Source organism: Choloepus didactylus, chromosome 19 (genome assembly GCF_015220235.1).
Source record: "Choloepus didactylus isolate mChoDid1 chromosome 19, mChoDid1.pri, whole genome shotgun sequence".
NCBI lineage: Eukaryota > Metazoa > Chordata > Mammalia > Pilosa > Megalonychidae > Choloepus > Choloepus didactylus.
In genome coordinates this window covers 50,812,302-50,840,289 of record NC_051325.1, presented here as the reverse complement: position 1 = coordinate 50,840,289, position 27,988 = coordinate 50,812,302, and the positions used below count along the sequence as shown (strand labels likewise).

Here is a 27,988-nt window from a genome sequence, read left to right as displayed (position 1 = left end):
TTTTAGTGCAGCTTACTAAGGGCTGCTGCACGGCTCTCTAGGCTGTGCCTGCAAAGTTTGGTTTTCTTTTTCCTGCTTATCAGCCACATTCCATCAGGCCCAGGATTGAGCCTTAGCAGGCCTGCCCTACAGTCCTTGTCCTTCCCAGGATACCATCTACCACCATACCTTCGTCTTAGGCCCCTGCCGAATTGCTGTTTTCCAGATAACCTCAGACCTACCCAAATGCCAACAGCATTCCTCAAACAGAGCGGAGCTGCCAGAATCAGCCGGCAGCTTCCTGCTCTTTGCCCCAGAAAACATTTCAAGTGATCAAGTGATCAGAGTGGGGGAGGGGGGTGATGTCACAGCTGCTTATGCAACAAGCTTTAATCCCGGGGTTAAAATCTGCCACGCGCACCAGTGGCATATTTCATTTCCTATTGGGTCGTGGAGCCTGCAAAATAAGATCCACCACAAACTCACAGTCCTGTCTCTTCCCCCAAAAAGCAACACCCGCAGAAACAAACAGTATCCCATATGGAATGGTGGTGAGGGCCACTGCCTACACAGCCAGGAGGGAGAGCGCCTGCCGATTAGCTCTGGCCTCCGCCTCCAGCGCCGCCACCCCCCCCCCCCCCCCCCCCGGTCTGATGTCCTGGACGCGTTTGCACCCCTAGGAAGAGCAGCCCCAGACCCGCTGTGCTGCATGCTGGACCTTGTCAGGCCAGTGGTGGTGGAGTTGTCCCTCCCTGTGTCTTGGCCTCTGTAGCCCAAAAACCAACAACAAAATCCTGTTCCTTTTCACAAAGCCTGGGCGATGCCCTTCAGTACAGTGTATTTAAATTCTCAGCATGTTCCTGAGCCTGCTTGATATAAGATTCCCAGCTAGGAAGAATTTATGGGCACACGGTGGGCATCTGTCGTCCATGGGGTGGGGCAGGGAGAGCAAGCTGTTGGCCCTTCATTTTCTTTGCGGGAACTGGGTGGGACAAGGAAGTGCACAAGTCCTAATTTTAGGAGCAGAGTTTCTCCCTCTGGGATACGACTGTGTCACCTCTGGAAGCTTTCTCCAGTCTTTAAAGAATGGTGTTTACTTAGCTTCTGTTGTTCCAGCTTGCTGTTTTAAAAATCTTGGTAGTTAACAGCACCTTGTTTAAAAAAAGAAAAGAAAAAAAAGAAGCGTGCCATTTTAAGATCCTTGTGGCTTTGCCTTTTCTTTTTCAGTTTACAGACCAATTTACAAAGGCAGCTGTAGGGAGGAAACCAGCAAAGACCGTCTAATACTATTGAAGTCAGAGGAATTATAAGCAGCTCCGAACAACTAGTTAATATTTTACTGGGTAGCAGTGCCAAAGATGGGAGGGGGGCTGCCAAGTGTGGGGCCGTGGTGTAAAATAGCTGGTTCCATCTGCCTTAGGGGACGAAAAGGAGCCCTTGTCTGTGGAACTAAATTTAAGCAAGAATCCTTATAAAGCTCATGGGATTTGGCTGCCCACGGAGGGCCCAGATCCCCGAGCACACGCATACAGGGGTGATTGTGCTGGGAACAGCTAACCTGTGGGGAGGCCTGACATATAATGGGGGTTCTTGTTCCCTCGCTGAGTTTGACATCTTTCTTTCTCTCTCTGGATTTAAATGGCTTCTTAGACCGAGAGGCACTGCCTGTGCCCTGGATTCAGAAGGTACACGCCTCCTTGGGAAGCAAAGGCGAGAGACAGCGGCTCGCTCGCTCTCTCTCTTTCTGCATCTGCCGGGAGAGCTGCAGCTGGTATTTTTCCACAGGCCTCCTCCGCTATCTCAGGGCCTAGTTTTTCCCAGCCGGGCCCAGAGTCCGAGAGAGGGTTAATAGGCAGGAAGCTGAAGGCATCGCAGACTAATACGGAAGTCAGATTTTTGTTTAACTGACAGGTTCAGCAGGCCTCGGCGGTGGGGGAGGGGACCAGGAGGGGAAGGGAAGTTTGTAGAGCCAGGCATGTGGCCTGCTGGGAGCGCATGGGCTTTTCTTAGGGTAAGGACGGAGAGGGGGGCCTCCTTGGCATCCTGGCAGGGAGGCCGGAATCCATTTTGGTTTTCTTTTGAGTACTGACCCGAGGGGGTGGGGTGAGAGGTTCTCTGCAGGGCAAAAGGCTCTCTGGCCTGCTTTTCCAGGAGGCGTTCTGACGATGACTATGCAAACTTGACCACTCTCTTCCCCTCCTCCTCCTCTCAACAGCCCAGATCTTCTTTCCTCTGAGGAGCTCTGGCTGCTTTTTAGTGATTTCTGGGGGCCTGCCTGCCTGTTTTCCCTCAGCGCCTCAGAGGCCTGCCTCCAGCCCTCTTTTCTTGCCCTCTTGCCTTTTTTTTCCCCGGGGCTTCCCCCTCTCCTTGCCTTAACGCCCCTCTTGTAGGACCATTTTGCTGGATTGTTCTGGAAAAGGGCCAGCCTTCCTCCCAGCCAAAGGCCGTTTCTGTAGGGGGCAGGTGAGGGTGAGCCCTGCAGCTCACCCCAAGCTCACTCCTGTGGCTTTCTGGGCTCAGGCTTTGCTGGAGCAGGTCAGGCTGGCTGCACTGGTTTGCCCCTTGCACGGGAAATCTGGCCGGGGTGCGGGAGAAGGGTGTCTGGGGGCCCCTTTCCCAAGTTTTTCTTGCTGCAAAAGGCCTAGCTTAGCCTGTCTTTTTCTATGCACAGGATGGTTCTTGCTCAGCAGAGCCTCACAAAGATAATCGCTCAGGAAGTGTTTCAGCCAATCCCGGGCGGCTTTACACTCCGATTTGCCAGGGCAGCCAATCGGGGATGAGCTTTTATTAGGCGGCCAGATCATCAAGCCGAAGTGCCAAACCCTTTTTCTGTGTGAGAACTAGGAGCCTGTCCTCCATGTTTTATAAGTATTGACATTACACAGTGTTAACAATGCATCCACAGAGGTAAGCTCGACTTTTTAACCATCTTTTTTTTCCCCCTCCCTCTGAGACATCCGAATTGTGGGTGAGCAGTGTGATTTCTCTGTGGCTGACTGTGCCACACTCACCCCCACAGCACTTAGGTTAACTTGGAACTGTTTAGAGAGATTTTTTTTTTTTTTTTTTTTCCTTTCTTGGGTCACATGGCTAAGGAGCCATCAGCCATAGCTTGATTTTGCAAACTGGCAAGGGCCTGGCCCACCTTTACTTTTCACCAGGGCATGGTGCTTTTTGGAGCAGTTTGAAGCTAGATCTTGGTATGCCAAAAAAAAGAAGCTTTTTTTTTCCCCCTCCTCTCTCTCTCTCTCTCTCTCTCTCTCTCTCTCCCTCTCCCTCTCCTCTCTCCTCTCCCCTCTCCTCTCTGAGCAGTTTCCCCCCCTGCACTATTGTCTGTCTTGTGTCACATGCCTGCTGGGGGAAGAAAATGGAAGGTAAGCAAGCAGGCTCCTCTCCAAGGAGGGCTCATGGCAGACAGCAAAGCAGGCAAGTTTACCTCTCCAAAGAGCTTCTGGGAAGGCTGGAGTAAGTTCTGAAAAGAGAAGATGTGCATTTTAAAAAGAACCCAGCCCCCCAGCTCAGAGCAGCCCTGGGGAGAGAGAGTAGCTGCTGGGGCCTAGGTGGGTGGTGGTGCCTCTTGCTTGGTCGTTTCTCTGGCTCCAGGGCTGCTTCACTTGGAGCTACATTGTTCAGCCTTTTTTCCTGACTTGGGTTAATGCAGAGCGTTCTTCTGCAAGCCAGCCTACAGCCAGCAAATGTTTCTTTAAGTGTTTTCTAGGCTTTGGAGGAAGTTTTTGGAGTAGGGATGGGGATTGGGGGGTGGGGTGGGGGCATATGTCGGACAACATCCTGCAATAAGTCTGAGGACTCCTTTTGAATCCCTTAGCTCTCTACTCTTGCATGATTTTCAATTAACTAATGTATCTTTTATCCTTGTTTTCATTTTCCCTTTCCCTTTTTTTAACATTGTATCACCCTCTGCCCTCTTCTGTGATAGAGTGCAGAGGAAATAAAATCATGCCTGTGGCTCATGACAGCTTTCCATATTCACTTGTTGGGTTGTGTTGTGTGTGTGTGTATGTGTGTGTTTAATAATACCATGTAACTGTTTAAAAAAATTTCCTTTTTGATCAAGTCCCAAATCTGCCAGCCTGTTCTCTCTTCCTAACTGTGGAAAAATGAGACGGTTGCTTGAACATTTGTTGGGTAAGTAAAGCAATCCCATTTCCTCTGTGACCATGTATAAAGAGTTTTGTGAATATTGGGGGTCTGCTTGTAAAGGGGTGGGGGAGGGTGTCGGCTCCAGCAGTTGGGGGCTTCATTAGCAGGAACAAAATAAGGACCTTTTAATAGTGTCTTGATTTTAGGTGACTGTTTGAATCCACTGTTTTTCCTGATAACCTGCAGCTAGGATTGAAGATTACACTTCCTGTTTACCCTTGGCCAGGGGAGAAATGTTCAGTTCATTGTAACTTGTGACTTGACTGTAGACCTTTAATGGGTTTGTTTGGATATTAGAACTCTGGGTAGGTGATCTGCTTGTGAAATGTAATGAAAATGCTTGTTCTTAGAATCACAGAGCCCTAAACCTTGACTGGGCAGGAGTTGCTGCTGGTGGTGTGTGTGTGGGGTGGGGAGAGGGATGTCAGAACTTATGTTTTAGGGTACTTACGTGTAGTGTGAAAGTACACGTTAACTACATAACCATCCGCCACCAAACTTGGTTTGATTCAGGACTTATGAACAACAGTTCGGCCTTTGCCCAAGCCTGACCCACACATCTATATGCATGCTTGCCTTTACTTATTATTTATTTCTCACGTTTTACATTCCCCCCTGACCTATTAGTGCTGTAGACTCTTGTTGAGCATTACTTCCAGAATTTCCCTAGTTCATTTCATACATTTCAGGCCTGAAGACATGCAGCATGGCTCCAAAGCTGGAAATATATTCATATGCTGTGTTATGCCAACTTTATGGAAATAATAATCCTTTTTCTTTTAAGTTTGTGTCCAGCAGCCCGCCTTTTAGCACCAATTGGAAAAGGGCTCTTTTAATAAAGAGAAAAGTACCAGATCTAAGTTGAGAAAAGACTGTGTAAGGCAGACCAGCTTCTTGGAGTGAAAGTACAGGCAGTTAATGATGTTAGATACTTGAAATTGAACAGAACTGCTATCCCCACACAAGTAAGTTCAGACACTTGGCTATTTTCTTTGTTCTTATCTCCTTGCTGTAAATGGAAATTATATGTTGAGGTTCTTGTGGCCTCCCTGGAAGCAATATCTAATCATGAGTCTCCTGGTTTGCTGCCTTCAGTGTTCGCATGTTGTGTTTGTTGGGCTGGAAGGAAACTTAGGAGCAGGGCGTTTGTCCTCTAAATGCTTGCATTAAAATGGCTCCTACAGGTTTGGAAAGCCAAGATCTGTTTTCAAATGTGCAGCCTAGCAAGTTCCCGGCTCTGACCCAGGCCAGTCACTTTGCTCTGAAACTGTGGCAGTCACCAAGCAGGAGTCTGGAAAAAGTTAATTGCTTTCAAAGTAGCATTGTTTCCCAGTTACACTAAAGGGGGAAAAATAAATGTCTGCACTGCAGCAGGGCCAGGTGGGGGCTGCAGTACTGGCTCACAGAGCTGCCCAATGGGGTTCCTCTCTCTAGCTTTTGAACCAATAGACTTGGAGGAAAGGTTAAAGATTGACAATTGCAGTGGCCTGACTGAAACGGGTCTTCTGGAAATTTCTACCATCTTTCTTCTTTTTTAGGAAAAGCAGAACCACCAAGTTGAAGAGACTCCATTCCTAGGGCACCCCCTTCCCCCTTTTCTTACAGCAACGTAGAATGTTCTCTCTGCCAGTTTGTAAATTGCAGAGGGAGGAACAGAATGTTGGGCTGTTTTTCCTTTTTCCTTCTGCCTCCTCAGTCCCCAAAGAGGTTGTTGCACAGCTGCAGGGAACAAACACAGACACACTGGAGCTTTTGATTCCTCTCCTTTTTTTTTTTTTCCCTTTCCTGCAAGACCCTCCAGGATGGATTCACTTTCTGCTTTGGGAAATTAAGTGGCATTCACGTGGGGGAGGGGGAGTAACTGCTTTTATTAGCTCCAGAAAATGGTCAGTGTTCAGTCTGTAACTAGGAATTAATTATATATAATCACTCAGTAAACTTTCTACCGAGTTTTTCTAATTGCTGTGCATGGACATAGTTATCCCGCTGGAGCCAAGTCCAGTTACTTTTATAATTAACAGCTCGAAGATTTGAGTCAGAAAGAAAGAAACAATGGGCCTCTTGGATTATAAATTAGGTTTGAAAACAACAGCTTTTTTTTTTTCTTCCTTGTAACCCCTTTTCTTTTAAACAAAACATCTCCCCTTTTCTTTCCCAGGAGAATGGTGAGGAGATTGCTTCACTTCTTAAATAGGAAAGGGGGGAAAATGAGCCACTTTAAAAAAAAAGCGGGGTGACTGTAACCCAGAAGACCCTGAAGGCAAGGATAGATAAAAAAGTCCAACCACTTCAAATGTGGGATCTCTTTGTTTCTTTTGCCTTCTTTCCCCTTCTCTCTCCTGTGGCAGAAGCAACAAACATTTGGCAGAGAAGGGCCCCAGATCTGGCTTTGCCTCTGGTTGACCCTGAAAAAAAAAAAGATACATTCAAAGGTTGCCATCCAAGGCAGAGAGTTAAGAAGGAAATATGTTTAGAACCCCTTTAGATGCTCTGAAAACACAATCATTAAGGATTCACCCTTGGCTTCAGGTTGCTAAGGCTGTGAACTGCCCTTCCCCCTCCTCCCCCGCTCTCCTTACAGACAAACAAGCAGGCAGGGGCCATGTCAGCTCTGCAGCTAGCGATGCCGCCAGCCTGTCTGTCCCTATCAAGATTACCTGCCTACTGGCCATGCGAAGCCAGGAGCCCGTCCTTGCCTGGCACAGCCTTGGGCACCATGCCTTCCCTCCTGCCCTGGAGTTAAAAAGCAGTCACCTTGAAACTCTCCACTCACACCACCACAACAGTCCCGAGGCCAGTTCTCGGACCTGGTTTCTCCTGTAACAGTAAATTATGTTAACCACCATTATGCTCTATCAGTTTGGCCCCTGAAAGCGGGTGTTGCAAAACCCATTGTTAATTCTCAGGGCTTTGTTGGGGGTGGACAAAAATCTAATTTGTGAATATCCTGTGTGCTGGCTAAGTGAGTGTTTCACTTATGTTTCTCCTCTGCAGACTTGGATTGTCTTTCCTTGATGTTAACTGTCTTAGGACTGGCTGCTGCAGAGCGCTGGGTGTTTGGTGGCCGTTTCCAGGCTTGCAAACAGCCTTTTGATATTACCTTGGCATCAGACTGGGGTGCATCTCTGGGCTTGGCTTTTCCAGATGCCTGCTGACCTGGAAGCCCTTTCGTGTTACCTAGGTCCTTTCTTGTCTGGATGCAGAGCTGGTTTCTGATACAGGGAGAAGGGGGAATGGGTTTCCGCATCCTCCCACCCTGCTCTCTGTTAACATTTTTGTTTGCACAGACACCTGTCTGTCTGCAGCATGTGCCACAGGGCTGCATAATTTCTAACCTTCCACCCACCTAATCCCCGGGCAAGGGGGCCTTATCACAGAGCCTCACGTTGAAGGTTCAGCAGCTGAAAGGGAAGGGTTTTCCTTAGGAACCTGTGACTTCACAAACTCCCCCTGTCATTGCAGATTTTTTTTTAAGCTTCTAAACGTTGGGTTGTTGGTGTCCTTTGGTTGAGCTTTTCCTAGGTCTGATATTTAGGAAGGTGGCTTTGAAACTAGCAGGGCTGCTTAAACAAGAGCTACAGCTATTGAACAAACTGCTACCATTTTAGCTTCAATACAGGAATGAGGCAGTGTTGCCAGACGCCATTTTAAGAATCCTGCATAAATAGCTTAGCTACCGATGACTCTGCCCGTTTTAGGTGAGTGCTTATATAAAGCTGCTCTGCTAACCATTCCCTTCCCCCCATTTTTTTTTTTTTTAATTAATTGCAGACTTAGGGAAGCATGGTTTTTAAATTTTGATGCTCACTATTTTGTGATCTAGAAGAGGAAGATGTTGTGTCTTGGGGATTAAATATTTCTTACAGCCTGGACCAGTTTGGTATTTTGAATGAAAGTAAAAACCAGAAGGAAAAGTCCTTTTGAATGATGCATGATTCTCGAATTGCCGTGCGATGATCCTCATCTGTAGAACCAGTCTTGTGCATGCTGGTTATGTATTCTAGATGGGTTAGATATTCTTGGTTAAAAGTCAAGATAGGGGACTTGGGGAAAAGAAATATCTGGGCATTGTGTATCCATTTTTCTGTCAAAACCAGATGCTTTCTCTTTTCTTTCTCTCTCTCTTTTGGAAGCGTTGAGGGGATGGGGTTCCTGGGAATTACGGACCAGCCTCGAGCCCTCAGAATTAATAATCAGAAGGTTTAAAGCATCCTAGAGGTGTAGCGGTTCATCTGCAACTTTTTAATTGCTCTTATTCTGTGCATGCAGGTGAAGAAGTAAGCATAGGTTTTCTTGCTCAGGCATGGGGTGGGGTGGGGGGATCTTTTATTCTTTCTGGGACCGGGTGGTCTTTGGTTGTGTTTGCAGGTGCTGTTATTTTCTTCTTTGCATTGCCTGAAATGTAACAGTTTGTGAAAGCCATAGGCAAGTGACTTAGGGTAAATATGAGTGCAAGAGGTGGTGGTTGGGGTGAACATTACAACGGATACAACTAGTTTATGGTGCATTTTCCTGTTTGGGCGGAGAGGCTGTTTGGTTTTCAGCTAACTTCACTCTTTTCTTTAGCAGCCCCCCAGCCTCCCCAGAAGACGTAATCAAAAAGAAAAAAAAAAGTAATGTCAGTTTGAGATAAGGGCTTGTTGTTCCATTGTTTTTGATGTAAATAATCTGGGTTGCTGGAGGCTGGCAGATACGTAAGGAAAGATGCTGTATTATTTTTTGAGACCTCAGTGTGTTAATGACAGGAGTTCCAACTATTTTTTCCAGCTGCTGCTTTCTGTGCTTTTTAACAGTTTTTGTTGACTTTTTTTTTTCCCCTTCCAAATGACTGAACAGTTCTTAACCTAAATTGACCAAGATCTGTGGGACATTCCAGACAGGTACAAATTTTTTCTCACTACCACTCTTGATGTACTATTCATAGTTCTTTCCTAATAACATACCAGTGCTTAACACTAAACCAAAAAAAGAAAACCCGAGATCAGTGGTATAGAAAAAAGGAAGTCCCTTTAGATGTGGCTATTCAAAATGACTAATTTTGCATTCTGATCTTTTGCTTTTATAAATGAAGTTTTTTTTTCTTCTAGTGCATAGACACTGCAATTTCCTTTAGTCAAATACAAGTTATTGTGTATATGTGTTTGTGTGTGCATGCATGTGTGCGCGGTTTCCCTTTGAAAAGGATGGCTTGCTGAACTATGAAAAAGATGGTTTTTTTCAATTGTGCTTGAAATCCTTGACTGAAGCTGGTGGTGCTATTGCTAAAGTTAGGTGATTGTGGTGCCCACTTGTAATAGTTGGAGAGATAAAACAGCTTAACTTTTCTCTCTCCTGCCCCAGAATGGATTATCTTCAACTCAGCAGCAAATATCCACCACATAACTAATTTGCATTTTCTTAGCCTCTCAGCAGCTTTCTTGCCTGAAGTATTCAGCTTTTTTGGGGGCTGTTACAAGCCAAATAATTGTTCTCTTGAATGCAGCCCTCCTCCATGATCAATACACTTTTGAATGTTTTCTTCTCTGCAGAAATCCTTCAAGTGTTTTTTTTTAAAAATTTTTTTTAATATGGGGGGGGTGTGCTCTGCTATGCATAATTGTTTCTTTCACCAGTGTGCATTTTGGTTGGATCGCAGATTAGCGTTTTCTTGATCACTCAGAATATGGGATCAGTTTCAAGAAGTTTAGGATTTCACATACTTCATGCTAGAGAGAGAAACAGAATTCTAGTTGCTAGAAAGATCCAGGTTGCTATTTGTTTTTTTGAAGTTAACCATCTACTCCTCTCTGAGGGGTGCCTGGGGCTTTTTGTTAAAAAAGTATTTCCAGTCCCTCCAAGCAGGAAAACAACAGCATGCAGTTGGGCAGTCTGTATTATGTCCAGGCAAAGTATTGCTGAATAGAAAAAATGTTTGCCTCTTAACTTGGAGTATAAAGTATTAGTGCTAAAATCACCTTCAACAATTTGCTGTTGTGTTGTTATTGCATGTTGGTGATGTGTTTAAATTTAGCAGGCTGCTTTCTTCTGATGAAAACCATTTGTGACAACATGTCAGTTGTTTCTTTGGTGATTTGTGTTACGAGCTTTTTCTACAGATGCAGTATGAAACGGAATCGTTAACGGAGTTCAATATCAGAGAGATAAATGCATTAATATTCTGATTTAAACTAAATCTGCCTCTCTTCTCTCTGCTGGGACTAGTTAAGTCTGACTGAGGCCTCCAAGCTTCTATTATTTAATTCTGCACTGTGATTTTTTTTTCTTTCTATCTAGCTCCCATCTTGACTTCTCTTCCCCCAACAAACAACAAACATGGAACTCTCCTAAGCACATCTCCGTCTTATCCTGGAGTTCCAGGCCTGAGGGTTGCCTTTTTGGACTCGTCTTTTGCTTTGTCACAGTCCCAGACCACGGAAAACAGACAGGACATTCTAATCCTTCCTCTGTTGTCCAGCCTCCTCCCTGTGCTGGCTTCGAGTCTTCCAAATGGAAAATTCCAGTCATATCAATTGGTGATGCACCCATTTCTTCTCTTTAACCATAGATGGATGGAAATGCATCTAGAGATTGCTCAGATTCTTATCACTGAAGCGTGGGTCTGAATGTTTGGAATGTTCTAGCACCTGAAATAATTTGTATCTATTTTAAAAGCTGAGGTTAACTTCATCTTTTGGTTTGCCTTGGGAAGTGTTGTGTGTGGGAAGATCTGAAATGGCCTGTGCTTTACTCAGCCTGAGTTCCAGCAGAGAGAGAGAGATGATTCTGGAAGTGAGACCCTCTCAGTTCAGGGGCCTGCTTTCCCTGCTTCTTTCCCCACCCGCAATTCTCAGCCAGTCTTTTAAATGATCCTTCCTCAATCTACTTTTGTGGTGGGGGATAATTAGTCACAGTTCAAAAGAGCATTTGAATGCTTTCTCTAAGCAATGCCTGAGGAAACATCAGAGAGGAAACATCTAGGGGTTGGGGGAGTGTGGAGACCCCAGCCCTAATTCTTGGGATAAATGCTGGTTGTTTGAATGTTTTGAGACCAGGCCTTCTGCTTCTAGCCGGGGCATATTTTTCTGCTTTGTAACTTAACCCCCCTCCCCCCTCTTTTTTTCCCCCATGTTTCTACCTCTTTGGGAAGTTGTAATATTTAGGGGGAAGGAACACAGTTGGCCCTGTAGAATTCCAGGGATCATAACTCTCCGTACCCCATAAAACACCTCCAACCTGTCTCTCTTTGAACCCGGTGGTAACAATTAGACAGTTATTTACTTGAAGGTCGGGTTCTCGTGGCAGATGGGGGCCGTTGCAACGGTCTGAAAAATGCCTTTTTGCATCCCCTAATAATATGACAACTGGAATAGTAACGCCTTGGAAAAAAAGAACGACCTAGTGTTTTAGAGAACCCCTTTCTTTAAGAATCTTAACACTTGGTTGAAATCAGTGGGGGTTTCTCTTCCCCCACTTCTGTGTAAGGATGGGGGATTGTCTTAAAGGTGGGTTTGTTGTAGAAGTTCGAAATAGCTGCTCCCATGGGGCAGATTCTCAGCCTTCCTAAACATGAACTTAATTTGCTCTGTTTCAGCTTGGCAGAAGAGGAAATAAAAACAGAACAGGAGGTGGTAGAGGGCATGGATATCTCTACTCGCTCCAAAGGTGAGTACAAATCTTGCATCATCTATGTCATAGCAGAGGAGGAAATTGGAATTTCTTTTTGTTGTTGCAGAGAACTGAAGTGTGGCCTTATGAGCTAGCTTTGCAGCACTTGTCTGATTTTGAGAGGTGGAGCCTTTGATGGAGGAACCTAATTTAGGGAGAAATCTCCTCCTTTCGATTTTCTTTCCCTTGCATGTTTTTGTAGGTATACCAATCTGTCATCAGAATTTAAATAAAACGTGTTCTAGAAGTGACTGGAATCTTCAGTAGCTGCTTTTTTTCTGGTTCTAATAACAGACCTTTTGGGAGTAGAGAATTGGGATGAAGTTGGCCTGCTTGGTTTTGGAACAGATAAAAAGGGGGAAATGTAGGATTTTCTGTAATGCTAAGGCCAGTGTTTACCTTTAGGACAAAAATTTAGCAAATTAGGGGAAATATGGTGAATGTTTTCATCCAGAATGCTGTATTAGACTCCCCAAATCTTCTAATTGAGGTTTTGTTACTTTTCATTTGTTCTGTGTGATTTTTATGAGGCTTCCCAAAAGGAGGGAAGTCGTCCCCCTTTTCCTTTAGGGTGCTTTTAAAAAATGAGTTACTGGAGCATTTTTCATATCTTTGGTGGATGAAAACGCTCATCTCCAAAAGTAATGGTTTTTGCAAGATGTTTTATTCATTCAAGTCACTGAGTGAGTGCCTGCTCTGAGCCCAGAGCCCTTGGCTGTGGGTTTTGGGGAAGGGAGGGTGGAGAGAGGGAAGGGCTAGAGAGGGCTTTATTACTGAATTTTACCCAGAAGATGATTCCAGTCTAGCTAGACAGTGTCACAAAAAGTGACTCCCTAAAGGCTCCTGAAACAGAAAAAAAAGGCTATTTGAGAATTTTTCTAAGACATTATGTTGTTTCAGGCAGAGATAGGAGGGTCAGATTGGAAGTGGGGGGCTGGCTGCCGCTGTGTCCTGACCTGACATGGCGGGATGGGCAGAGTTTAGAGAGGAGGAGGGGTGGGGGCATCGGGTGGGAAAGCAGCAGAAGCGGAGGTGGGGGAGTCCGAGGAAGGCCAGGTTGGCTGGGTGGGTGGGCAGGCAGCAAGGGGAGGGTGGGAGGGTGGTCCGAGTCAGAGCCGCTGCACTTCCTCGCTCCCCACCCTGCCCAGGTCCCGCCATCTGGGAGGTTGAGGTTTCAAGGCCTGTAATGGTGAAGGAGAGTCACGGGAGAGTTTTGTGCAAGGAAGTAACCTGCTGGAAGAGGCGTTTTGAGACGGTTGGTGATGAGGAAGTGTGTGCCATGCAGCTGCCTCCCAGCCCCTGGTGTTGTGGTCACAATCGAATGTGGTCCCCTAGGAGACTGGCAGACTGGGGAGATCCCTTGGGAGAAGGGCCTGGAGATGCAGCTCCTTGTTCTGCACCTGCTGCTCATTCTCCAGCATGCTCTTGGATGATTTACACTTTTTGTCCCTCTACTTTCCTGTCTGTAAAATGGAGATTAGATCAGATTATAGAATACTGGCTGGCAGTGTTTAAAAAGCCTTGTTCTTGTATGGGAGGTTTCTCTTATCAAACCCTTCTAACCCCCTTAGGAGGAAGGAGGTGCCCTTCCCAATTTACCGATGAGGAAACTGAGGTTCTAAGTGGTTACATCTCAGGTTAGTAAGTAGCAGGGCGGGATTGAACTGAGGCTCTGCTTTCAAGGAGGCGCTGCCTTCCCGGATGCTCTAGTGCCTGTTGGGCCCCTTAGGCCCCTTGTTGAGACTTTTCTGGAAGGGTCCAAGTCTGGGGTTGTCACCCAGGGCAGAAGTCCTGCCCTGCTCAGGCCCCGGTCTGTGCCTGAGGCCCCCCTTCTTGTCTCCCTTCACACCCCTGGATGCTCTTAGCTCTTTGCAGGATGGCCCCTCCCTCTGCTCATGCCACCTGCGGTGTGCCTGCTCGGGGTGCCTGTTTTCCTGTGTTCTCTGACCTGCACACTGAGATCCCTGACCCTCAGCAGCCAGGGCCATTTTCAAAACCAGATCAGACCAGAGCCTGTCTGGTGTCCGTTCCCTCCACTGACCTTCCAGAGCCCTTAGGTTCCAGTCTGAACACAGCACCACCTGCCTGGCTGGGCCGCACTGTTTGCCTCTGTTCACCTCTTTATTTCCATTCATGAACCCTGTTCATCTCCATTCACCTCTGTTAATCTTGGTTCACCTCAGTTCACCCCCATTCACCTCTGTTCACCCCAGTTCACCTGGTTCACCCCTAATTACTTCTGTTCATCCTGATTCTCCCCCATTAACCCTGGTTAACTTCCGTTTACCCTGGTTCACCCCCATTCACCCCTAGTTCACCCTGGTTCACCCTGTTCATCACCCCATCCACCCTGGTTCATCTCGGTTCACCCCCATCACCCCTGTTCACCCTGGTTCACCCCTAGTTCACCCTAGTCATCACCCCATCCACCCTGGTCCACCCCGGTTCATCTCAGTTCACTCCCATCACCCCTGTTCACTCTGGTTCACCCCCATTCACCCCCTTTCACCTCCATTTGCCCTCATGCACCTCTGATTCACCCCTTTTCACCAGCCAGGGCCTCGCTTACCTTGTGGTGTTCTGCTCACCTTGGACCATTTCCCTCCTGACTCCACCTGAGCCCCTGGCCTCCCTCACTGTTCCCTCCCGTGTACCTGTGCCCTTTGAGGGATCTGACGCTGCTTATTTCTCGCCTCTCAGATCTCACCTCCGACCTCACTTCCTCCTAGAGGCCTTTGGTGGCCACCCAGTTCAAGGGGCCTTTCCATCACTTCCTGTTACATTTGTTATTTTACAATAGGTTTAAGATGATTAAGATAAAAGTGCAAGGAAAGTACAGAGTTCCCTTATAACCCCCCCCCCACCCATACAGTTTCCCTGGTATTAACATCTTAACATTAGTGTGGTACATTGTTGCTATATCAGCATATTAATATTAACCAAAGCCCATGTTTATTCAGATTTCCTTAGTTTTCCTGCTAATGTCTTTTTTCTGTTCCAGGATCCCGTATTACATAGTTGTCATGTCTTGTTAGCCTCCTCTGGGCTGTGACAGTTTCTCAAACTTTCCTGGTTTTTGATGACCTTGACAACTATGGCGAATACTAGTCAGGGACTTTGAAGCATTTCTTTCAATTGGGATTTGTCCAATGTTTTTCTCATGGTAAGAGTGGGGTTATGAGATTTTGGAAGCACACAGAAGTGATGTGCCATTTTCTTAACATGTAACCAAGGCTCCGTGCTCTGAACACGACTTAGCAGTGTTGATGTTGACCTTGATCCCCTGGCTGAGGCAGGGTTTGTCAAGTTTCTCCACGGAAAAGTTGCTTTCTTCCCTCCATTTGGAAGAAAGTCACTGTGTGTACCCCACATTTAAGGACTGGGGAGTGATTTTTACCCCCATTTGGGGGTGGAGTATTGACATGTGTTATTTCGAATTCATCTGTAGGAGATTTGTCTGTTTTCTCCATTTATTTATTTATCCAATCATTTACTTTTATCAGTATGGAATCATGGGTGAATGTTTGATACTTTGGGTTATTGTCCAATATTAATCCAGTTATTTATTTTGCTACTCATAGTGTCCCAGCTTTGGCCATTGGGAGCTCTGTCGGTTGGCTCTTGTGTCCCTGTGATTGGGAGGGCCTGTGTCATTGCGGGATTTATTTATTATTATTATTTTTTGAGCACTTCCTTATTTTTTGGCATTACAAGATGCTCTAGGTTTATTTGTTTATTTTCTGTCCCAGAATCAGCCATTTCTCCAAGGAGCCCTGTTTGCTTTTGTTGGAGAATGGGGTTAGAAACCAAGACTGGGCACTAGTTATGCTCCTTACTATGTGGTGTCCTTGCTTCCAGGCCTTCTCTGTTGGCAGAACAAGGAAATATATGTGTGTATTAACCCATGTAGCTACACTTATTTATAAATATTTCTATATGTAACCATCTGTATCTGTATTAAACTAAACATGAGTTCATAGTATGTCTCCAACTCTAGCCCATTGCCACATGGCTCATTTTAGCCTCCTGCCTTGCCTATAACTTCCCTACTGCAACAGGGAGGAACCTGGCTCCCAACACCCCCCATTTGCTTACTGTTTCCTGGTACTTCCTCTTGTATGTATATATGTATGTTTTGTGCATTTTTAATCTATTGTGCAGTGTGCAGTGTGTTGAACTTTAACACGTGTACACATTCATGCCGCCACCACCCAGATCAAGAGAATTAACTGTTTCCCACACTCCAGAAGGCTCCCCTGTTAACTCCGTTTTCTTCATTGTCCTTGTCCATGACCTTGTATTTTCTTATTTGTTTGTCGACTTGGCTTCTCTGCTAGAATGTAAGCCCTTTCAGTCCCCACTAAGCTCTGCCCTTCCCTTAGTTTCCCCTGCAAATGGTGATGATGAAGATCGAGGGGGATGTTGAGAGTGAGTGAACTCACACACGTGCTTAGCACGGTATCTGGAACATGGTGAGTGTCGGAGGTGTGGGTTGTTACTGGAGTTGGGGTGAAGGAAGACGAGCCTGTGAGGGGTGCCCTATGCACCGTGTTCTGTACCCCCACTTACAACCTCCAGGAAGAGGGCGTGGATGTGGGAACCATGCCCAGACAGACTCCCTGCTCAGCGGGGTCGCAGGGGTGAATCACGCAAGGTCATTTGGCAGGCAAGCTTGGGATGGGAAAGAAAATTGCTCGTCTAAGTCTAGGGTGTGGATGCTTTGCACCACTCCGCCGGCTTCCTGATTCGTTGGCAGCTGCAATGTTGGAATTAAGCCAGCCTGCAGCTGTTTGGATGGATTTTCACAGGGACATTGGAGCCCCTGCTTTGGTGGGAATCCATGAGGGTGAAGGGGTTGTGGAGATTGCGGGGGACACCCAGCTTCCAGGGAGACCTTTCCCTCTCTCCAGGAACACCCTTCGGAACTGACCTCCCACCTCCCTGAGCAGGTGGCAGGTGACAGTGGGTAGCTGCTTTGCTTCCAGGACCTTTTTCTGACAGAGCCACTCAGATGAGGTGAGCAAATGGCATTATGCAGAGGCCCGGAGTTACAAGACTGAATTAAGGAGGTTCTGAGAGCTGATACGGGCATGGTCAAAATGTGACGCTTGCAAAGGATAACCAGGCAGAAGGCTTATCTCTGTTTCAGTCCTAATTGTCTCAAAATCCATGACGTGGCAGTCGGGACATAGGGAACACATCCTTATTCCTCCAGCTTGCTTCCTTTGTGGCTTGGGAAATTCAGTGCTTCAGTCCCCAGATGACAGCATCCCCATCAGGGTTCTTTGGTTGTGAGTGGCCAGAAACCAGCTCTGGTTCATTTGGGCAGAAAGGAGTATGCTAGAAGGTTGTCAGGTGGCTCATGGCGTCGATAGGAAGGCCAGAGAACCGGCTGCGCTGGGGAGTGCAGCTTGTCCAGGATCTCCTCAGGAACAGCAGGGCAAAGTCCCCAAGGAGCTGTACTCACCTTAGACCTGTCTGCCCTTCGGCCCGGGAAGGGCTGGTTTCCTGATACCTGGACCCACCAACACTGCCCCACAGGGGAAGCGATGGCTCCCGAAAGAAGAGGAAATGGCCACTCAGGCATCTGGGAAATTGGCCACATTATTCTCGACTTGCAGTCAGAGAAGAGGACCTGAGCTATACTATACATGGGAAACTTATAGACTCTGGTAATAATTGTCTCAGAATTCTTTCATCCTATGCCTACATCTAGTCCTGCCTTTCAGGTTCTTTAAATTTAAATTTGTGCACCCCCCACCCCCACCCTGTGACACGTACTCACTTCTTCACTGAGTAATTCCCGAGTCAGTCGTTGCCATCACGTCAGCCTTGGCATTTACTGGAGCGTTTTAGCTCTCAGGAGACAAAGCTTTTGAGCTTTCAAGATGTCAGGTTGACATTTGTGTCCGAGGGTAACGATGTGCTGAAAGACGCTCCAAGTGTAAATCAGAGGCACTGCCTCAATGCTGCGTGTGTTTGTGTAGTTAATATTTTGTGAGTACTTTTAATAGGTGCTGGGTATTACATACAGATTGTTTCATTTGATTCTCTTAATAATGCTATAATGTAGGTGTGCTGCTGTTCCCATTTGCCGGAGAAAGAAACTGAGGGTCAGAGAGACTCATGAAGTGGCCTTTGCACTTAACCATGCAGTGCATCCCAAGGGTTCCAGATCAAAAGCCTACAGGGTCTAGCAGTTAAGTGACCATAGCTGGTATCTAGAGGTGCCTGGGGTCTTTAGTGAGTGGGAGTGTGCCTGCACTGAGCCGGGAGGGAGGCACCTGCTGCGATTTGTGCCCAGCAGGAGTATGGCCCATTCGGTGTTGCCAGCTTGGATGTTTTTTTCCTGTAAAATCACTTGATTTAGAAATGTGGTCTGTGCAGATACATTTCTCAAAAGACCCTGCACAAACCCAGCAGAGCTCATCTCCAGGTCAGACGTGGCCAACGGTTGTCAGTTTGCATTCTCTGCGATAGACTGATCACAGCACAGTTCATTGCAGGATTTTGGCTTCACCACGCATGATTCAGAACAGGCGCAGCTCCTTGAAGGCCAGGGGTTTGGAGTCTGAAAAATGATGGCTTCTGTGAGTTCATGTCACGTCTCCATCCAGAGACACCCTCCCCGCTCCCCTGTCTGGGCGGCTCACATCTCCGTCCTGCCATGTGTGCATTTTGGGGTAATGATTGTGGTGTGTGGATGCCAGACTGCCAAAGCTGAAACCATTTTTAAAAATGCCTGTGTAATGTCACCCGCGTAAGCGAATGAGACTCTTGGAAACCATGCACAGATGCAGCGGAAGCCCGAGATATTAAAACCTTGAACAGTATCGTTCTCGCTGCGATTTGCCTGGTTATAGATATGTTTTTCAGAGGGAGGATGCTGGAGAATATACAATTACAGCAATTTGCTAGCCAGCCCCAGACCTTAATTAGTACAGGATCCTCTTCTCACTGTTGTATGTAAATTAAGACTGTTTCACAAAGGGATTGTTTGTGAGGACAGCTGATAGAGACCTTCTGTCATTTTTCAAGGAAACTCTCTAAGAAAATATAACCATAAACACTTTTAAATCACAACGCAATTCAGAAATACTTAGTATTTTCTTTTAAAAAAATGAGCACCAGTATTTTTAACTCTGTTTTGGCTCTTCTGCATTATCTACCTCCCAGAAGTGCCTTCCACGTACTAGGCAGTGGGAAAAATTTATTTGCAAGTTAGGTAACTACCAGATTGCTCCTCTACTGACTAGAGGTAAAATGTCTCAGAAATCTGGAGATGTTTGACACTGGATTTCAAAATAAGAAATTTACCTCCTTTTGGTCAGCATGGTAACCACGGTGCTTCTGTTCATGGAATCCTGTCAAAAACATTCGCACAGTTTAGTTTAGCTTGGCGGAAAGTCTTAACGTTTGTCCCATTTTTGAAGCCTGACCTACGTTATGTGTTTGTGACTATTATTATTGTTATTCTAGAAGACTGTGACCGAAAACTGTTTTCAACCTTAGTTCTAAAAGAGCTGCCCTTCTCTTTTCTCCTCCAAATGCCCGTAGGAGAAAACGAACCACGTCTGAGGTGCCTTAGAGATTGAGGCACGGTTTTCTCTAAAAGTTTCACTAAGTGGTTACGTTTTGCCTTAGTGGTGGTAGATCCTTCACTGATGGTCTGAGGCCAGTGAGTTTGGAAAGCCTGCCTGTCATGGTGGGGGTGAGTGAGTGTGACACTACACTCTCCCCACCCTCCTTTTCCTGGGAACTTAGAGACCCAGCATTTCACAGACTTATTTTAAACAGCTTTTGGAGATACAGTTTAAATACTACAACATTCATCCATTTAATTGTAAAATTCAGTGATTTATATGGTATGTTCATAGACTCGTGCAACCTGAATCACCCACAGTCAAATTTTAGTACATTTTTCATCACCCCCGAAAGAAACCTCATACCATTAGTGACTACTCCCATTTCCTGCTCCTCCCAGCTCCTGGCAACCACTAACCTATTTTTGTTTCTATAGATTTGCCTGTTCTGGACATTTCAATGAATGCATTAATATAATATGTGACCTTTTATCTCTGGCTTCTTTTATTAAGCATAATGTTTTCAAGGTTTATCCATGATGTAGCATGCATCAGTATTCCATTCTGTTTTATGGCTGTATAAATATTCCATTGTATGGATATGCCATATTTTTTTCATCCATTCGTTTCTTGGGCATTTGGGTTGTCTCTACTTTTTGACTATTAAGACTAACGCTGCTATTAACATTTGTGTGTGTATTTTTGTGTGGATGTATATTTTCATTTTTCTTGGGTGTAGACCTAGGAGTGGAATTGCTGGGTCATAGGGAAACTTTCTGAGGAAGGCACAGACTTTTAAACGTACCCACATCTCCCACGTTGGCTCCCTTGACCCCTCATCTTTCCTGCTAGCTACTGTCTTATCTCTAGCATCGTTTTCAAAGCCAAACTTTTTAGAAGTGTCCAAACTCAAGTCTTGGTTTCTTTTCCTCCGACTTCATTCTCTGCCAACACCATTCTGGCTTCCACCCCAGTCCCTCCATGTCAGTGGTTCTCCCCGAGGTTCTTGATGACTTCCATGTTGCTTTCTCTGGCGGAGGTTTCCAGTTCTCAGCTTACTTGATCTCTCAGCAGTAGCAGATACTGTTGATCATTTTTCTCCTGGAAACTGTTCTTTTGGCTTTTTTGCCAACACACTCTTGATTTTCCTCTTACTTCCCTGACAGCTCCTCCTCCTCTTTCTAGCCATTAAGTGTTGGGGTTGCTGAAAGCTTGTCAAAGACCTTTTCCTCATCTCCTTTTCCTGGGTGATATTTCCCACATCTGTAGCTTAATGACTCCCAAATTGACCTTTCCAGCCCAGATTTCTCCTGAGTTACAGTGCAGATAGCCAGCTGCCTACCTGTAGTTCCATGGGCGTCTTTAACTCCACATGTGCAAAACTGATTTCCCACCCCAGCACCCCCCTCTGCCAAGAAACAGAATACCTGCTTCTCCTCCACAGTGAGTAAGCCCAGGACCCTGCCACTTGTCTGAGCCAGGGATATGGTCTCATCTGATTCTTGTGTCCCTTGCCTACCTGTATCATTTTCATCATCCTAAATACCATTCCTCTCCAAGCTACCCTCCTTGAACGGCAGTAGCCTTTTAGCTAGTCTCATCTCTCTATCTGCCACCCCCCCTCCCCCAATCTTTGTGAAAGGCACATCTTCTCAGGCCACTCCCTTGTACAGAAACTCTTAAGTGCTTTCTCATTGGTTTTTAGGATGAAGATCAAAATCCTAAAATCCTCATACTGGGCTGGCCCCTGCCTGCCTCACCAGCCTTCTCTCTCTAGCTCTGTTCTTCTTCTCAACCACCCGGACCTTCCAGAACCTTGACAGAGCCATCTCTGGCCCCTGGGCCTTTGCTCAGACCTGGAATGTTCTACTTTCTCCTCTCCGCTCCCCTCCAAATGAGGATGCGGTCTGCCTTTTGTTTTTGCTCATTGCTTTTCCCTGTGTGCCTTTTCTAGTCCGTGTGCAATAAAAATTTTTGAGCAAATGAATAAATGTGTTGGCTTTGTATATCTGATGGATACAACTCTTATCCCGGAGAATGAAGGAAAAGCCTTCGGGCTAGAGAGGCTGGCTTTGTTTCCAGGATAATCCAGTGCCTGGAAATAATTATCCATGCTCAAATGACTGCTCTCTTTGAAACGATTGGTGGCCTGCCTATCTTTTCCTTTGAGAGCCGTGGTACCCTTTGAAATGGTTCTGTTCGTTCTGATTTCTTTCCTTCCCAATGTTTTAAAACCCCTTCTAGCGAGATCTTTCAAAAACACAAGTCCTGATTGTCCCACTCCCCTACTTTAAGTTTCCAGGGGCTCCTTGAGACCACGGTCTTGAGCAGTCAAGGCCTTTCTCTGTGTGTCCTTCCCGGCCTTGGCCAGCACAGCTGCAGCCCTGCAGAACCTGCCCCTCCTTCCTGGCGTGCTGGGCTCTTGTGACATGCTGAGTCACCTTGCAGTGCCTTCCAGCTGCGCTCCCTGAGCAATGCCGTCCTCTTTCTTCTCCACAACGAGAGGCCTAGTTCTTCCCTCTCTTAGCCCTCCACCTGCTCCTCTCCTAAAGAGGAGTTCTTTAGATGCCAAAGTCACCCTGGAAAGTGCCTTAAATTGCCCATGAAAGCACAGTAATCAGCTCCCGATGAGAATTTCTTATGTATACTGAATAAAGGTTTGAGAATTTCCAGGCAAGACTAAGGGAAGAATCAAAGGCAAGTCCACACACTCATTTCTGAGCATCAAATCATTCTGCCTTTAAGACAACTACCAAATCCCAAGAGGCTAATAGGGAGGGCTCCCAAGTGCTCCTGCTTGCCTGCCAGGCTTGCTCCCTTGTCTGCTGATCCTAAGCTTCTCCAGCTGTGTTGTCTATCAGAGTAGCAGCTGACTGTGTGCAGAGGCTTAAATTTACACTAATTAAAATTAAACGTAGTAAATTCAGTTCCTCAGTCCCACTGGCCACATTTCCAGGGTTCTAGAGGCACATGTGGCTGAGGCTGCTGTAAGGACACTGCAGATGTGGAACACTGACACTGTCACGGAATGTTCTGTTGAACGTGCTGCTCTTAGCATTTTAATGGAGTTATTGTGAATGCTGTGCTAGACGCTAGACGCTGTAGGTGAAAACACCTAGCCATGGACTGGCCCAGCATAGAACACTCTCGATAAATGATGATTATACTGGAATCTGGAATCTAACTTTTGCTTATCATACATTCCCTGGCCTGGTTTTCTTTGAAAAATTCTGCAGAGGGCACGGCCGTGTTCCTGTCTTCCCAGGTTGGCCCCACTGAAGTGCCTTTTTTCCACCTCTTGGCATCTGGGCACTGGCTGGGGTGAAGTTCCACAGGATGTGTTGGTGAGCTGGGCCATCCTCTCTCCAGCCTTCCAAAATCACCCATTTACCCTTGTGTCTCCTCTGCTATACGTGGGTCCTTGGGTCTGACTCACCTCCTTGACTAACATTGGGCTGGCGATTAATCAATATATGTATTTTCAAATGAAGGTTCTCTTCTGAGAAATGTTACGTTCATTAACTTTAAGGAAAAACAAATGGTTTATTGAATTTTCCTTCTACTATATAAAAACCAGTGTATCTTCTTACAGCTAGACAAAGTATACAATGATAAAAAGCTGAAAATCCTTTCCTGCCAGGTAACCAGGGTTGACAGTTTGGTGTGTTGTCACCTACACTTTTGTCCCCTCTATGGCTATAAAAATATAAATAAACCTATACTATATGCATATAATGGGTTGAACTTTGTACAATGCAGCCATCCTATCAAAGTATTCCCTATCTCTGATCTCTTTATTTATTTTATTGCTCTTCTTTGCTTTCCCCTGACCTATTACACCCTTTAATGGATTTTTAAGTTTAGATTTAATTATCCAAAAGGTAAGATAAACGGAGTCCTTGGCAGATGGGTGTTCGCATTCCATCTGAAGAGGGGCAGCCTGGAGGATCACTGCCTGTGGAAATGTGGACCTTGAGGGGCTGGATCTTCTGATTTTCCTTTCTCTCTTTTAATGGAAAAATGAGAATCTGGATTTTCTCATGCTCGTGGTAAAATATATATAACATAACATTTGCCTTTTAACCATTTTTAAGTGTACAGTTCGGGGGCATCAATTACATTTACAATACTGAATAACCATCACCACTTTCTATTTCCAAAGTTTATTTCACCCCAAACAGAATCTCTGTACCCATTAAGCAATAACCCCCCCAATCTCCTTCCCCCAGGCTCTGGTAACCTCTAATCTACTTTCTAACTCTTATGAATTTGCCTCCTCTGGATATTTCACATAAATGGAATTGTTCCACACTTGTCCTTTGGTGTCTGGTTGGTTTCACTCAACATGATATCTTTAGGTTTCATCCATGTTGTTTGCATGTATCACAACTTCATTCCTTTTCATGGCCAAGCAACATTCTGTTGTATGTATTTCCCACGTTTTGTTTATCCATGCATCTGATGGTGGACACCTGGGCTGTTTCCACTTTTTGGCAATTGTGAATAATGCTGCTATGAACATGGGTGTACAGGTGCCTATTTGAGCCCCTGCCTTCAGTTCCTTGGGTGTACACCTGGCAGTGGAATTGCTGGGGCCATAGGGTGGGTCTATGTTTAACTTTTTGAGGAACTGCCAAATTGTTTTCCTCTCCCAATGTAAGAGCCACACTTAGCTGTGGGGTGGCTGCGGTCCTGCAGTTGGCTACTCTGGCCCAGGACCTGGCTGTAGGTCCTCCTGGATTCATTTCCTTGCCACTGCTCACTTCCCTTCTATAACACCAGTTCATGTCCCCTTCTGTCACAAGGACTCTCCTCTTGTGACACCTCCTTGAAGATCTCAGTAACTCCTACCGCTGTGGGACAGTTTAGGGGCTGACCTCCAAACTGCATTGCTGTTTCTTGGGTTGGGACTAAGTGCTGAAGTCATTGGTGAGAGTTAAGGGGCTGCCTTTTAGGACAGATGTGTAGCGTTCAAATCTAGACTCCCCTCAACCCTGGCGAGATGCTGACTCAGCAGCCTGAGGGAACCAAGAAGGGGAGAGGAAAGACCAGAGTTACTGTCTCTTGTCTCATGCCCTTCGCTTGGGATGGAGGAAGGATGAACTTGAAAAATAATTTTTTACTTTTCCCTTTTTGAGGCTAAGCCCTCACTGTTGAATTCACTTAGATGAAGCACCTGGAAGATGGGGCTTTGCTTTGCATTGCCAAGAACTAAGGTAAATCGTTGGAGGGGAATAAGTGGGAGAGGGTTTTGTCTTACTTAGGTTTTAAGAAGGCTCTAGGAGGCAGGTGAGGAAGTAGGCCAGCCAGCGAGTACTCATGGGGCTTGGACGAGCCTGGCAGCTGATATTTAATATAACTGGATTGGGGGGGTGTTTGAGTGGGGCCTTGAAGTTTGGACTGAGCTTGAACCAGGCAGAAGTGAAGATGGCTGGGGAAGGAATACATCTTTGCCGAGGTGCATTCATCCTAACCCTGCAAGGTTCTTTGATGCATTTTGTAGAGTATTAGGACTGAAGCTCAGAGAGGCAACACAGCTGCTAGAGTCAGGAACTTGCTCCAGCTCTCTCCCTGATTCCTTGAGCCTTACCTGACTAGGGAGAAGCTTGCATTTGTTTTGGGAATAAGGTCAATTAAGGAGGGTGGGGCTGGCTTTGTGCGCCTCACGGGAGAGTTCTCCTTTGATCTGCGAGGAAGTCCTGAGCCCTGGAGGGATTTTGAGCCTGGCTTGGTTGAACTTGTGCCAGCCCGAGGGAATTTACTGTGGAAGTTTTGTGTTTCTCACAAAACTTTTCCTGAAATGGCTGGGAAGAGCTAGTCCAGTGCAAACCATAGTGAAGATATACAAAAGGATGTGGGGAAATTTGTCTTTGCTCTGGTACCTCCTTAACCCAGTGGATAATAATAATAATAGTAACAGGGATGCTGTTCCCTCTAAATGCATTATCTCAGTTAATCCTAACAACCCTTTGATGAAGGTACTCTTATTATACCCATTTTACAGCTGCATTGGCCGAGGCACAGAGACTAGTCACTTATGCAAGGGCACACAATTGGCAGGTGGCAGCCCTTGGATTTGTAACTAGTTAGTGGTCTGACCCCAGAGCCTACGCTCTGAACAGTAGTTGTGTTGACGTTGTGTTGTGTTGACGTTGGCCAAGGCAAACACCCTTGCCTGATGGGAATTGCCAGGTAGCGCTCACAGTCTCAGGGGAGGCAGTTGACTGGTGCAGTTAAGGGCTTTGGAGTTAGACCCAGCCACGATGGAGTCCTGGACACACAGATTCTCCTGTGCGCATAAGCGAGTTTGGTTCTCTGAGCCTCACCTGTAAAATGGGGACAAATTGGGATTTGTGGGAGAAGTCGTTGTAAGGTAGCTTCTCAATAAATAGCAGCTGTGAATTGCATAAGCCCAGTTTGAGAAGAAAAGACATATTTCCCTGTTTACTCCTTTCCCCCCAATACGTAGTCACAAACTCTTGGTATTTTTTAGAACCTGCCTTGCAGATCCTAAGTGCTCCACAAAAGGAAGCTATTGTTACTGGTAGCACGGATACTCAGTAGTTGCTTAGTTGCTATTTGTTGACTGACTGGTCCTATTGTTTTCCTTTCTTTGTAATCCGTAGTCAGGGCCCCTGGGTGAAAGAAACATTAGGTATCATTTGCCTTCTTAATGGGTGCAGATGCTTCCATGTGTGGTGTATTTACACAGGGTAGACCCTCCTGGCAACTCACAGGAAGTTTCCTTACACCAGGGTTTCTCAATCTTGCATTTATGGACTTTTGGGGTCGGATAATTCCTAGTCATGGGGGTCTGTCCTGTGCATTGTAGGATGCTTAGCAGCATGCCTGAGCCCCTTCTACGTGGCTCCTGATGGATGCTGGAAGCTTGTGTTGAGCTGCTGGCTGGGTGTGCAGATGTGGTCCCTGGCTGGGGCAGTCAGAACTTGACATATAGTGAGAGCACCAGAAATATTAGTTGTTATTATCCATGTTCCCCATAGCCATTTAAAAATATCTTAAATGGTTAAATAAAGGAACATGATAGCAAAGGATTCAAAGAGGAGTCAAGTGTGGGCTGCAGGTATTGGGTTCCTGTGTGTTCTTCCAGGCCTTTGCAAACCCTGAGCCACTCTTTCTTTCACACAGGTTCTATTTCTGGCCTATTTTCATGCCAGTACGAGATCGGATTCTTTATTCCATTATATGGCTGCATCATAATTTATTGCATCCGTCCGCTGTTAACGGACACTGAAGTTTCTTCCTGTCTTGGCTTCTAGCAGCTACGCTGCAGTGGCTACCCTTGCCCAGACTTCTCTGTGACTCTGTGACTGAGAGCCTGGAGGTTATGGGACACATTCTTAGAATCTCCCACTGATATTGGGGTGAAATGAGCATCCTATAGGCTGGTGCATTCTTGGTAGCGTTTTGGGCCTGAAAGCTTTGCTCCTTCAAAGGAAAACAATGAGGTGACTGTGGAAGGCCTGTGCTTCTACAGAGAATTTTCTTGTCTTCATTAAGGTGACTTTTGGAGAGGCCGGACACCGGCCCAGGGTCTCCCAGGAGGTGGAGGGAACGTTGCTTGGTTACCAGCGGTGCTTCTTCCTTTATCTACCCCCTTTCTGTGAAGCCTCTTTATTTCCCTTTTCTTCTCTCAGCTCTCCTCTGTGCTTCAGCTGCTGCCAGCACAGAATCGTCTTTTTGTTTCTGAATTGGCCCTCGGATGCCTCAGTTCCCTGTTGCAGTTTGAAAGCCACAGGCACCTGAGCTTTCCAAAACCTGGGCCGTGTATGTGTGTGTGTGCACCTGAGCTTTCCAAAACCTGGGCCGTGTGTGTGTGTGTGTGTGTGTGTGTGTGTGGTGGGAGGAGAGGATGAGGAGGGATGGGGGAGTCAGGAAGAAGAGAATGCTGCCCCCCTTCTTCCACCCTGGCCACCTCCCTGTAGCCTGGATAAATAATGCAACTGGGTCTCAGCCATCAGAACCAGCTCCTTTGCCAGCTCTCATCAGCCATCTCCAATGCGAAGGCCAAGGGCAACCGGTTATTCCACATTCTCTGGTGATCTGGTTGTGTTTTCGGGGCTTCTTGTAGGGAGCTGCCCCCCCCTCCGCCTTTGTAAAATTTGACTGAGGTTGGAATTCTTGAACCAGGAAATTCCTGTTGAGATTCCTTTTTCCACAAGGCCTCATCCCAGCTGGGAAGGAGAAGGGGCGGCTGTGGTCGCAGTTGTCTGTGTAGCTGTTGGGACTAAACACTGAATTCATTTGTAAATCAGCCTCTTTCCCCGAGATTGAAGCAATTTCGGTCCCGCCAGGCGAGTTTGGAAATTTACCTTTTACATATGAATGTGCCCTTTAATCACCATTTCTGTGTTATTATGAGAGAGAGAAAGGGAGAGAAACCGAGAGACACACACTGTGCATGTGGGGAAGGATGGCTTTCTCATTTCCGACATGGGCACATCAGAACTAAAGATAATTTGGCTTAGTTAAAAATAAAAAAAATACCTTCAAAATACAAACCTCAACAGCCCCCCCACCCCGCCCCACCTCCCTTCTGATATTCTTGCTTCAATCAGCAGAATAGCCCTGCTTCCTTGTGTTTATTCGCATCCGGTGAA

The 27,988-nt window shown here is 46.2% G+C and overlaps 1 protein-coding gene and 1 long non-coding RNA gene across 16 annotated transcripts in view; one reads left to right on the top strand and one right to left on the bottom strand.

Moving 5' to 3' along the window:
• Positions 1-27,988, top strand: part of ZMYND8 (zinc finger MYND-type containing 8) — a 130,796-nt gene that overhangs the window by 10,828 nt on the left and 91,980 nt on the right. For 5 of the 15 annotated variants that reach the window (XM_037812389.1, XM_037812380.1, XM_037812382.1 and 2 more), the window contains one exon: positions 11,711-11,781. In XM_037812389.1, the coding sequence (XP_037668317.1) occupies positions 11,757-11,781 (25 nt within the window). In that variant the 5' untranslated portion in view covers positions 11,711-11,756. Of the gene's footprint in view, positions 1-2,655; positions 2,887-3,342; positions 3,445-3,955; positions 4,126-7,833; positions 7,839-9,001; positions 9,021-11,710; positions 11,782-27,988 lie in introns of those variants that run through there. The other 10 variants (XM_037812387.1, XM_037812386.1, XM_037812391.1 and 7 more) reach the window with 9 other exon arrangements.
• On the bottom strand, positions 6,315-14,433 carry LOC119516162. The gene is made up of 3 exons (XR_005213212.1): positions 14,354-14,433; positions 6,895-6,957; positions 6,315-6,545 (listed from the first exon to the last, which is right to left on the bottom strand). It is a non-coding gene; the product is annotated as an uncharacterized LOC119516162 (long non-coding RNA).